Source organism: Centropristis striata, chromosome 4, assembly GCF_030273125.1.
Source record: "Centropristis striata isolate RG_2023a ecotype Rhode Island chromosome 4, C.striata_1.0, whole genome shotgun sequence".
NCBI lineage: Eukaryota > Metazoa > Chordata > Actinopteri > Perciformes > Serranidae > Centropristis > Centropristis striata.
The window spans coordinates 8,926,317-8,938,619 of record NC_081520.1 but is presented as its reverse complement, the minus strand read 5'-3'; the positions used below and the strand labels follow the sequence as shown (position 1 = coordinate 8,938,619).

General features: G+C 39.8%; 2 protein-coding genes across 2 annotated transcripts; one reads left to right on the top strand and one right to left on the bottom strand.

Annotated features, from left to right (window-relative positions):
- The first annotated feature begins 803 nt into the window (after nt 1-803).
- Nucleotides 804-5,345, top strand: LOC131970169 (extracellular calcium-sensing receptor-like). Its single transcript, XM_059331473.1, has 8 exons — nt 804-937; nt 1,452-1,746; nt 1,841-2,130; nt 2,401-2,696; nt 3,178-3,383; nt 3,481-3,702; nt 4,000-4,123; nt 4,202-5,345. The coding sequence occupies exons 1-8, from the start codon at nt 831-833 to the stop codon at nt 5,104-5,106; spliced, it is 2,445 nt and encodes an 814-aa protein (XP_059187456.1). The 5' UTR covers nt 804-830; the 3' UTR covers nt 5,107-5,345.
- A 2,747-nt stretch (nt 5,346-8,092) lies between these two features.
- LOC131970241 (extracellular calcium-sensing receptor-like) lies at nt 8,093-11,996 on the bottom strand. Its single transcript, XM_059331583.1, has 8 exons — nt 11,721-11,996; nt 11,483-11,569; nt 10,812-11,081; nt 10,346-10,552; nt 9,981-10,256; nt 9,452-9,676; nt 9,202-9,325; nt 8,093-9,124 (listed from the first exon to the last, which is right to left on the bottom strand). Exons 1-8 carry the CDS (start codon nt 11,979-11,981, stop codon nt 8,211-8,213), a joined length of 2,364 nt encoding a protein of 787 aa, XP_059187566.1. The 5' UTR covers nt 11,982-11,996; the 3' UTR covers nt 8,093-8,210.
- Nucleotides 11,997-12,303: the final 307 nt, after the last annotated feature.

The window sequence follows — 12,303 nt, the reverse complement described above, 5'->3', positions numbered from 1 at the left end:
GGCATGCTCTTTTAGTGAGGTGGAATCGGCATTTTTATTTATTCATAAAGCCATTTTACAAAAGCTCACCCTTTTTCTCCAAGCCCTGCTTTGTTGTCACATTGTTAGCCATTATACCTGAAAATGTACCCTGGTCAAATTATAAATGAGGGTTCTACCTAAATGGAGTTTCCAAGGTTTTAAAATAAAATAAATGAATAAAAAAATCGATATTGGTCTCAAAATTAATATTTTCTTTGAATGAGGCCTATTTATTGATGTCATTATAAAATAATGTCTTAATTGAAAATAATAATAAAGATCATCATATTCCCACTGGTAAAGTTTCAGTTAGAACCCCAGAGTGAAGCAGCTATATTTGGCTAAGCTAAATATCTATCAGACAGTACCTATTTAAATTCAAATATGCTATTTCAGGGTAAATAACCAATGCTCAGATAAATTAATTAGTCAGACTATGGTTTGCCTAGTACACTTAAGGCATGAGGTTGTGCATACAGCCTTAAAAGACTTGAATAAGAGTTCATCAGAGACCACTGGACAAGAGCAACTTCTCTCTGACTGACGTAAAGTAGAAGGAGGGAAGCTTTTGTCTGAAAATCTATATAAACTGAAAACACACACGTGTAATATGATTGCATTCAGACAACTGAGGGATGGAGCTCTCTGCGCTCTATATTGGCCTGGCCCTGTCTCTGGGTTTTTGTGCTCTTGTCTTGAATGTTTCTGGGGATGAAGTGAAACAAAGGGCTGGGCTTTCAGAGGATAAGGCTGAGGCTTTATCTGTGAATTGTAAGCTCCAGGGTACCACTCGTCTACCTGCATTCTCAATGGATGGTGACTATGTTATAGGTGGTGTTTTGTCCTTACACCACTACACGCACATAGTGAAGCATAACTACACCTACATGCCTGAGCCACTAAGGTGCAAAGGGAGGTTAGTAAGAGGGTGAAGTGTGAAATAAGAGGATGTAAGACTGTGTGAGGATAAAAATGTTGTGATTCCTATAATGTGCTTGCAGTTGTGTTGCAAAGTTTTTCTATTGAAAATGTTATTTATAAAAAAGAAAATCCACATTAAGTGCAAATTCACTATGCTGCCGATACATTGAAGTTATATTCACAAGAATAGTAGAGTGTGACTATTATTTTCTGTTTACTATTGAAAGAAACAACTGTGTTTAATAACTGATTTGTACTGATGAGGGCTAGGACTTTTAATTTAGTTAACCGTTGATAATCCGTGTATGATGATTTTTTTTTGTGTGAATTTTTGACTGATATCTAATCCTGTGTTTGAATTTTGGTGTTCAGACAAGTAAATTGTGTTCACAGATCCAGTTGGCAATATGATTTACAGTTCTCCAGTATGTTTAAACCATATACAATCTATGGTTAAAAATGTGATTTGTCGTGTAACTTTAAACAGTGACACAAGTGTTTGTGTGCAGCATCGACTCCCGTGAACTGCGCTTCTCACGCGCAATGATCTTCGCCATCGAGGAGATTAACAACAGCACGGAGCTGCTGCCGGGCATCAGACTCGGTTATCAGATCTACGACTCGTGCGCCTCGGTGCCCGTGGCGGTGCATGTGGCATTCCAGCTTTCCAGCGGCCTGGACCCGGTGTTTTACACCGGCGACAACTGCTCACAGTCTGGTATGGTGATGGCAGTTGTTGGTGAGTCTGGGTCCACGCCATCCATCAGCATGTCGCGCATCATCGGGCCTTTTAACATCCCTCAAGTAAACGTTTGAATTTCTAGCAAATTGCGTGTTTAATATTAACGTGTGCTGATTGTTTTATCCAGTTAAATAATTGCACCGTTGTTTTCGTTAGGTGAGCCACTTTGCCACTTGTGCATGTCTGTCTGATAAGCAGCAGTACCCAAATTTCTTCAGAACAATCCCAAGTGACCAGTTCCAGGCTGACGCGCTGGCCAAGCTGGTCAAACACTTTGGCTGGACTTGGATAGGTGCTGTCCGGTCGGATTCAGATTATGGCAATAATGGCATGGCGTCTTTCCTGGCCGCAGCACGCAGAGAGGGGATCTGTGTGGAATACTCTGAAGCTTTCTATCGGACCAACCCACGTAGCAGGATCCAGAGAGTAGCTGACGTTATCCGCAGGTTTCTATGTCACTGATTGTACTTTTGTTCCATGTGATTTTTGAACCATAAAAAGTGTGAAATATAAGATGGAAGATATTTTCTTATCATGTGAAAAAAAACAACATTTATATCACCGTTATTCCTCTCTATTTATCAAAGCATATTCACTGAGACCAAATACTTAAGCTTTGTTCATGTTTGCTTGTGTTTATTGTCTTGATTCATCTTCTTTTTTTAAAAGTATATGTTGATATTCATACCATAAAATGTACTATAATGTCTCTCCAGGTCTACAGCTATGGTTGTTGTGGCATTTGGAACAACTGGAGATCTGAGCATTCTGATGGAGGAGCTTTCTCTTGAGCCCTCTCCACCTCGCCAGTGGATAGGCAGTGAGGCCTGGGTAACAGACCCAGACATGCTGAGGTTCAGCTTCTGTGCTGGAGCTATTGGATTTGGCATTGAGCAATCAGTCATCCCAGGTCTGAGAGACTTCCTGCTGGACCTCTCTCCCTCTAAAGTGGCTGCCTCTCCACTGCTCACTGAGTTCTGGGAGGATGTATTCAACTGCAGGCTGAGAAAAAGTGAGAGAGTTGTATGTAGACAGTCTGCAGACCTCCCACCTGTATAAAGATTTATTTTGAAAATGTAGCGCTTATTGATGTATATCAGTCACAATATACTGTATGTAGGGTTTTGTGGCTTTTATACTATGCACTATATCAAATGTTGTATTTATGTTCAAAAATTGAATTATTTCTGAAGAATGATTGGTGTTGATATGAGCCCAGAAACATAAAAGGTATAAAGCAAATTACATGAAAAATATTACAAAAAATAGATTAAAACAGTAAATATTAGTAAATAGATAGATAAAGACGTGACTGCAAAAAGGTGTTTTGAAATATAATGGAAAAGAGTAGAAAAAAAGTATGTTTGACAAAGCAAGATGTAGAACAATAGATATGGCTTTCTGCAAGGTGTGATCTTCTGGTCAAATGAAATAATAAGAAAATGATAACAAGAAGTCTAAAAAATACCTGCTTCCTTCCCTGTGCTTTTTAGGTGCAGCCAAGAATGAGAATATGTGTGATGGAACAGAAAACATAGAGACCATACAGACTCCGTACACAGACACATCTCAGCTCCGGATCACTAACATGGTATACAAGGCTGTTTATGCAATAGCTCATGCCATTCATAATGCAGTGTGTCAGGAAGGAAAGTCTACAACTCACTGTGACAAATTCACCAGGATAGAGTCTGAAGAGGTCAGCCATCTTTTTTTGTTTTTGTTTAGCTATAATGACTTTTTATGAAATTGAAAATGAATTGTATTTATATTATTACATTTCTTCATCCTCACAGGTTCTTACTCAAATGAGGAAAGTACATTTTTCTCAAAATGGTTATGATGTGTCATTTGATGCCAACGGGGATCCTGTGGCCACATATGAGCTGGTGAACTGGCAAAAAACTGAGAATGGCAACATTGAGTTGGTGACAGTGGGACACTACGATGCATCACTGCCGGTGGGCCGGGAGTTCCGTATCAACAGGAACCTCTCCTGGGTGGAGGGCAGCACACAAGTAAGGAGCCTAAACGCTCTAGTTTAACTTATTTAAGTTTCAAATTTGCTCTGTGTTCCTCCTGTCCATACTGGCTGTAAAGGGATGAATTCCAAAGTTTTTACTATGATAGCCCCCCACATATAAAAATAACTTTTTTCTAGAACAGGAGGAGTGGTTACAGTGGCAAGCAATATTTTCAGTACACATGAATATTGTTTTAGGACAACCTTGAAAAAAATGTAAACCTATCCTTGATTCCTGAGAGCTTTGTAACACATCTGAATATGTGATATTTTGTTTGTATCTTTGTGCCAGGTCCCTGTGTCAGTGTGCTCTGACAGCTGTCCACCAGGAACTCGTAAAGTGCTGCAGAAAGGAAAACCCATCTGCTGTTATGATTGTTTACCATGTCCTGAGGGAGAGATTAGCAACACTACAGGTATTTGTTTTTTTCCTAAAACGTATTTACAAAATGTTATATATGACTGCTAAAAGCCTCCTTACTTATTTTTTTCAGATTCCCCTGATTGTCTCCCATGCCCCAAGGAGTTCTGGCCTAATGCAGAGAGGGACACATGTCTCCCCAAGCCTGTAGAGTTTCTTTCCTTCAACGAGGTCCTAGGAATCATCCTGGCTGCATTCTCAGTTGGTGGTGCCTGTCTTGCCATTATAACAGCGGCTGTGTTCTATCGTCACAGGACATCCCCGATTGTCAGGGCCAACAACTCTGAGCTGAGCTTCCTGCTGCTCTTCTCTCTGACTCTGTGTTTCTTATGTTCATTAACTTTCATTGGAGTGCCCTCTGAGTGGTCCTGCATGCTGCGCCACACAGCATTTGGGATCACCTTTGTCCTCTGTATGTCTTGTGTTCTTGGAAAAACAATAGTAGTGTTAATGGCCTTCAGAGCTACACTCCCAGGAAGCAATGTGATGAAATGGTTTGGTCCTCCACAGCAAAGAATGACTGTAGTGTCTTTCACGTTTATTCAAGTTTTAATATGTACTATTTGGTTGGTTGTCAGTCCCCCCTTTCCAATGAAAAACCTCACCACATACAAGAAGAGAATCATCCTGGAGTGTGCATTAGGCTCAGCTGTTGGGTTCTGGGCTGTGCTCGGGTACATCGGCCTGCTGGCTGTCTTTTGCTTTGTGTTAGCTGTCCTGGCTCGGAAACTACCTGATAATTTTAATGAAGCCAAGCTGATCACCTTCAGCATGCTGATATTCTGTGCAGTCTGGATCACCTTTATCCCTGCATATGTCAGCTCTCCTGGGAAATTCACTGTGGCTGTGGAGATATTTGCCATTCTGGCCTCCAGTTTTGGACTAATATTGTGCATATTTGCTCCAAAGTGTTTCATCATATTGTTTAAGCCAGAGAAGAACACCAAGAAACATTTAATGAACAAAAATCAATCCTGAGATATCAGAGGCTCTGAAACAGTTCAGATTCCAACATACATAATAGAGCTTATGATGTGCACAATATTATCCTTGTTGTTTTTAAATAGTAATTATTACATTTGATTTTTTAAATTAAATTAATAACAAATCTAACGTGATTTTGTGAATATTCTTTGAATATATGAGTCCCTTTTTATGAATAATTTCCCAACATTCCCTGAAAATATAAAATAAATAAAGTCAACATTAATAACATGCATGGTCTGAATTCTTTCTTCGGAGTTTTATAAAATCGTTTCTATTATACAAAAATCTGATCATAAACTGTAGCGCCCTGCTATAAATGATATGTATTAACATGTGTTTGGTTTACAAATATTTTGTATATTTTGCAATATTGCCTGTTAAATTAGTTCTATGGTGAAATAAGCTTGAATTAATACAGAGAAATTAATAAGTGCACTTCATTTGGGGAAAGTACTTAAATGTCCCATGTTTTAATGGTCTGTGTATGTCTCATGACGTTTCTTTTGTTTATTTGAGTAACCAGGTATCAATCTGTTGTTAGCCAATCCGTGCCTGTCAGAGACGATTGTCAACTATCTACCGGATTCGGAAGGGGGGTGGGACCAAAAAGAGAGGAGACGAGGTTCAGGCTAGTAACGGGGAGAGACGAGGAAAAAGTGACAACATCATGGAAACGTTGTTGTAAGCTATATGAAACTGTTTAAAGTTACTGAAAACCTTAAACCGGAAGGTCTGTGTGTGTGTGTTACCGGTGTTAAATGTGAAAGTGAGCCGAGTTCAAAGCTGTTTCAGCCGGGAATTGTACTGAATGTCCGAGACGCCATTATCGTTTGTGTATGGAGCTAGAGTTAGCCTCGTCCCCGCTAGCTGGAAGGAGGGAGAAATATTTTGCGCCGAGTTTCCTGAGTGAGTATGAACATTATTTGAACTGGTAATAATATGAAAATGTGTGAGGACGAACATTGAGTTTATTAGTGTTTGAATTCATGCTTAGTGTGCCTGCCTCCGTGCCTTCGGACCTATATGCCTGCCGCTGGTCTGCTGCTGCTGTAGAGGGTGCTCAGGATCCACGCTGTCGCCAGAAAACTTGCTGCTGCAGGAGGACGTGTCAGCAGGACTAGTTTCTTCATTTCTACTCACCTTACTCTTCTGAACCGAGGGTTTGAGAAAACTGTGGTTGTCCGTGAGTACTGAGAAACATTTTCACGATGATACATGAGCTCCAAGTTAACATGCGCGCCAACGATATGGTACCATAACTGACTTACAAAACCCCAGGTATATTTTTTTTGTTTATTTTATTTCTCTGACTCAAAGGGTCACCAGGTCAAAAAAAGTAAAGGGTGATTGCCTATATTTTCTTTTTGTGTAAGAAACATTCTTGTTGTGTATTTGCAGTCATGCTGTTTATTGAATGTGATGTTATTAGGGCTACAGTGTGTTGAAGGTGCATGCATGGGAGTATTAGAGCTCACAATAACAATATAGCTATAAAATAAGCTAACCAGGCCTCTCGGCACCCTAGTCAGAGGCATATGCTCTAGTTGAGGTAAACACAGTAAAACTTTAATAATTTTGTGGACTCCCTCCAATTCAGCTCCCATGCTTGAGGTGTCATTAGGTATAAGGGGTTTTACCATGACAATGCTGTGATAAAATAGAGTTGGTTGGGAGGGCTACAAAACAGATATGTTGAAACACCAGAAATCAGCAGCATTTTTGATGTCTTCGTTTAACAATTTATTTTCAAATTCATTAGTTAACGTTCATTCAAATACTCTACAGCGTTCACATGAAAACACGCTACAACAGAAAAAACCTCACAGTACACAGCTTTAGAGTTATGATAAATATTAAAAACAGGCCATTCAGGGCACAAAGTGAGGTTTAATGCAGCTTCAGGATCTGCAGCCACATGAGCCTGAGCTGAGTATCAGTGAGTGATCTGGCTGTTTTTCACATGCTGAGCTGTGCAGAGAAATGTCTCTTAAAAAAAGATGAAGAAGCATAAAATATGCACATAGAATAGATACATGACTTACAAGTTTATTTTTTTTCTAAGCATACAAAAATATATCCAATACTACAAAGCTAATAGGTACAGATCAGTACTGAATGTTGAAAAGATCAAGAACGCAAAAACAGTCTTATTGCAGCTTAAGACTCATTATACAGCAAAATTTAACTTTAAATCATGACGACCAAAGTCTGGAAAGCTACCAGTCAACCTGCACAGACTCATTCAGCTCACACAAACCAACAGGTGACTGAACAACCACGACATGATTCAGAGTTGCTCAGCTCTGTCTCTGTCACTGTAACATCAGCAGCAACACAACAGCTTTAACCAGCACAGCTCATCATGTGACCTCCATAACATCAACCACTGCACAGCGAGGAGGTAAATACAGGTGAGCGTCACTGAGAGTCCGAAATATTCAGCAGCAGAACCAGCAGTCAGGACCATAGACTGTATATAAATAAGGTCAGGACCGATATTATGTTACATAATGCTCCATGTGAAGGTGATGCTGCGTGACACTGAGACTAAATAAAATTTCATAATCAAAGACAAAACTCACCATCTAAATGCTTCCTCTGCAGCGTCCTGGGTCACAGCTGCACGCTAGCACGTCACATGATGACCTTTCACCTGCCGCAGGTCATCTTGTGACATAAAATAACTGACAGCATTTAACGCTTTTTTATTTCTAGCTAAATTATAAATATTAGTTAAATGTTCTTACGGATGAGGGCCATTTTGCAGGCCTTACAAATAATACAATGAATAGAAAAAAAATAAATACAAAAAAATAAAACAAAATAAAATAACACACACCTTGTTAAAAGGGGCTTTGGACATCAAGGGGCAATTGCTCAACAAGGCCAGTGGTTTACTTTTTAAAGCATCTAGATGCAATATTACTCCCAGGCTTTTATCAACCATAATTTTGATGGCAATTTATCATTGCAATATTTTTCTGAAATGTGACTGGCATCCCAAATGTAAATCAAGATTAAATGAGAATTGGTATAGTTATACTGAGTTGGGTTGAAATGGGACTGCATGAAATTGTGATGCATGGGATGATGTTTTATGACCTTGTTGTTCCTCGACCCATGATTGCTTTCTTTGTGTTCCTCTCTGGTCTTAGCAGAATTATGAAACATTTGGGTCCAAACAGAGCCACCAAGAGACCAAAACTGGAGGCCAGGATGGCAAATACCTCCACTGCATCTGCATATTTTCCTGGAGAGTTGACATATGCAGGAACAAAGGCCACCCACACAGCACAGAAGATCAGCATGCTGAAAGTGATGAATTTGGCCTCATTGAAGTTGTCTGGAAGATTCCTTGCCAGAAATGCTAACAGGAAGCTGAGGATAGCTAATAAGCCAATGTAACCCAGTAATACTGCAAAACCAACTGTGGACCCAACTACACATTCATAAACGATCTTGTCATTGTGGTATTGAGTGTTTTTATGAGGAGCTGGTGAAGCAGAGACAAGCCAAGCAGTGCAGATTGCTGCCTGAATAGAAGTAAGAACCAGAACTGTTCCTCTCTGCTGCACAGCACCAAACCACTTCAGACTGGTTCCACCTCCTGGCTTGGAGGCCTTAAACACAGCCAGAACCACCATGGTTTTCACCAGAATACATGAGACACAAAGCACAAAGCTGATCCCAAAAGCTGCATGTCTCAGTTGGCATGTCCATAGTCTAGGACGGCCGATAAACAGCAGTGTACACAGGAAACATAGTTTAAGTGATGCTAGGAGCAGGAAACTCAGTTCTGAATTGTTGGCGCGTACCATGGGTGTGCTGCGATGAAATGTGAAGATTCCCAGAACAATAACACAGACAAATGTCCCCAACAATGAGGCTGTAGTCAAGCAGATACCCAGAGGCTCATGGTAGGAGAGGAACTCAGTTTTCTTAGGAACACAGTGGTCACGCTGGGGGCTGGACCAGAAGTCCTCTGGACAACTGGTGCACTCCATGGAGTCTGACAAGAAGAGGAGTTGTTTAGATACATATTTATTTTTTGCCAACAAAGTGCAATATTTACAACTGAATACCAACCAGTCTTATTGCTGATCTTTCCCTCAGAACAAGGGATGCAGTCAAAACAACACTCTGGTGTCCCCTTCTTTCTGGCCATGCGGGTACCTGGAGGACAGCTCTCGCTGCACACTGACCGGGGGGGCTGTATAATAATAAAAATCATTATTATTCATTATATGTTATTCTGAGGTTTTTTTTTGTTTGTTTGTTTTTTTTTACATTGAGATCATAATTTATTAACAGGCCAAATAATAAGTGCATGAGTAACCTGTTTGGATTCAAAGTTCCAGAAGATTTTTTCTTCATCCAGTGTGAGTTCTTCACCTTCAGCTGACTCTTTAACCTCACCCACATTCTGAATCTTTGTTCGTCCATCAGGGAGCCACAGCCAGTTCATGACATCATATATTGGTAAGGCATCACCATTCTCATCAAATGATACTTCATCACCAAAAGGTGTGGTGAAGTTGACGTTTTGCAAATAATGTACAAGCTGCAAATGGATGAAAGTAGACACAGAAACACATAACATACTGTCCAAAAATACAGTAATTGTTTTAGCACACCCTTTCTTAATTAAGTTGTCATATCAATCAAATCCAGTGCACCATTATGGATTTGATCAAATAAGATTTATATTCCATGATTACCCTGGCACACTATGGTTAAGCAGGTGTACTAATGGCATATATAACAATATGTTAAATGTATTTGTTTTTAATGTTGGCATCTTATAATGGAGTGCATGTTTAAAGATAACTAAGGGAAAAAAAGGTGATAGTAAACTGATATCACACCTGCCATGGCTCCATGTTTTGCAGAGTGGCACAGCTGTTCCCGCTGAAAGGTCCTCTTCCTGGTACACAGTGCAGCATGTCATCGAGTGCATAGGCCAGAGCATAAACTGCCTTGTAAATATTGTACTCAGGCCTGAGTTCTGATACATCAAACAACTCACTCTCCACATTCAGTATATCCTCATCTCCAGTGCATCGTGCTCCCCCAGTTTCCACCCAACCTGCTGGAGGTGGTGCAAATCGACACTGGAACGTGTATTCCCAAAACTGATTTACCTGAAGAAAGAAAATCAAGATCAACATAAGGATGATAAAGTGACATATCAGTGCTAAACAGGCAGTGAGGGAAATAAAAAGACCATAACTATGTTATTTCTATAGCTGTTGTTGTAGTGTAGGTCAGGACGTATACGGAGGAAGAAGTCCCTGAGTCCTGGTATTTCTCCTCGACGGATGGCAATGACCAGAGTGCCGCCCAGGTACGGCATGAGGCGGGGTGTCTGGAGTAAAGAAGCTGATGTCCAAGCTTCACTTGCCATCCACTGCAGGCCTGTAACATTCTGCCTTGCCACCTGTGCATTGCATATTTTTAAGTTTGGACCTTTGTTTCAGTTGGATATTATATGACACTTGATTTAATCATAACATTACTCAGTGATTTATGCCAATGTTTGATTCAAATGGATAAAGGTAATCCATTTTGTATATTTTATGAACTAAACTTCTGCAAGAGTGAAATTACAGAAAAGGATGTAATTGCATTTATCCCATAAATAAAATAAAATAGTTATAATAGTTATAGATTCCAAAAACAATGTTTTTATTTCTTACCTCTTCCACAAGGCCAATTGAGTAGCTTTCATGTGAAAACACAATGACTACACGAGCTGTGGATTTCTTCATTACTTCCACAATCCTCTTTAGTTCAGCTGGATCATTGCCCCAGGGCAAAATCTTGGTGTAGGCCAGACAACCTCCACCAGACTGAGCTAGGTCAGACTGAAAGGTTCGGGCAGCGTGGAGTCCATACTCATCATCACTGACCAGCAGACCTGCCCAAGTCCAGCCAAAGTGTTTCAGAATCTGAATCATGGCACGTACCTAAGTAAATTGAAAATTAAAAAAAAGAGATGTATGCATGTTGCAATATTATACAACAGATAATTTTTCTATGTATAATACTTGTACTAATAATAAAAATAATTATAATAATAGTAATGTTCATACATTTGTATAGTGCTTTAAAATCCTCAAAGACACTTAACATAATAAAAAACAGAGGCAAAAGAAATGTATAGAAGTCTTTTAAACAATTATTCTCATTCAGGTGCATCACCAAATCCATATAACTTCACAAATGACATGTAAAGCACCAATACTGTATTTTGTTAGGAAGTAGCAGATATGCTTCTTTCAGTCAAAAATCAGTTCAACTAAATTTACAGTATTGGTATATTCAGGTAAATATATTTTAAAATTATTGTTTTAATGCTTAAGTTTACCTGGAAAGTATCACTTGGGATTGTTCGAAAGAAGGATGGAAAGCGCTGACGATCACTCAGGCAGGGACATGTGGCAAAGTAGCTTACCTGTGAGAGACATGCAAAAGGGGTCATTGTGTGCTGCTGGTTAGTAGACTCATTCAGTATGTTTTAAACATTTAAATAAGTAATTTCACTGAAACAACACTTTAAAATCATATTCTGATGACAAATCGAAAAATATATTTAAGATACTTACAATGGGCAACTTGTATAAACCTATTACACTTGACATGGCAATTGTAAACGTTGAGTATGAATCACCCACAATCCCCAGGACTGGAGGGGCCCCCACACAGGTCTCATCCAAAAGAAATTGCTCCTCTTGGCCACTAGCCAGTGATAATGAAGCACGAAAAGAAATTCCAAGTGTGGCACAGTTGTCGTAAAGGCTGTATCCCAGAGTCACATTAGGAAGCAGGTTGGAATTTCTGTTGATCTCATCAATAGCAAAGGCCATCGTCTGAGAATGCCTGAATCCTAGAATATCAAAGCTAAAAGAGAAAAAGTCCGTTTCTTATACATCGTCTATCCATAACTCTTGCTGTCTGCTACATGTGTGTGACACTCACCCTCGGCACCTGGGCTGATTTGGCTCTGTGGTGAAGGAAAGCTCAGGGAAGACAGGTGAGTAGTGGACCTCAAACAGCCCACCCAGAACCACATCCCCAGCCTTGTGTATCCCATTGAGATGAAACTGTTTCCGCAATTTACAAGACAAGGAAAGGGAGGAGAAAACAGGCAATAAGAAGGAAAATGAAATCAAGACACACAGGTGTTTG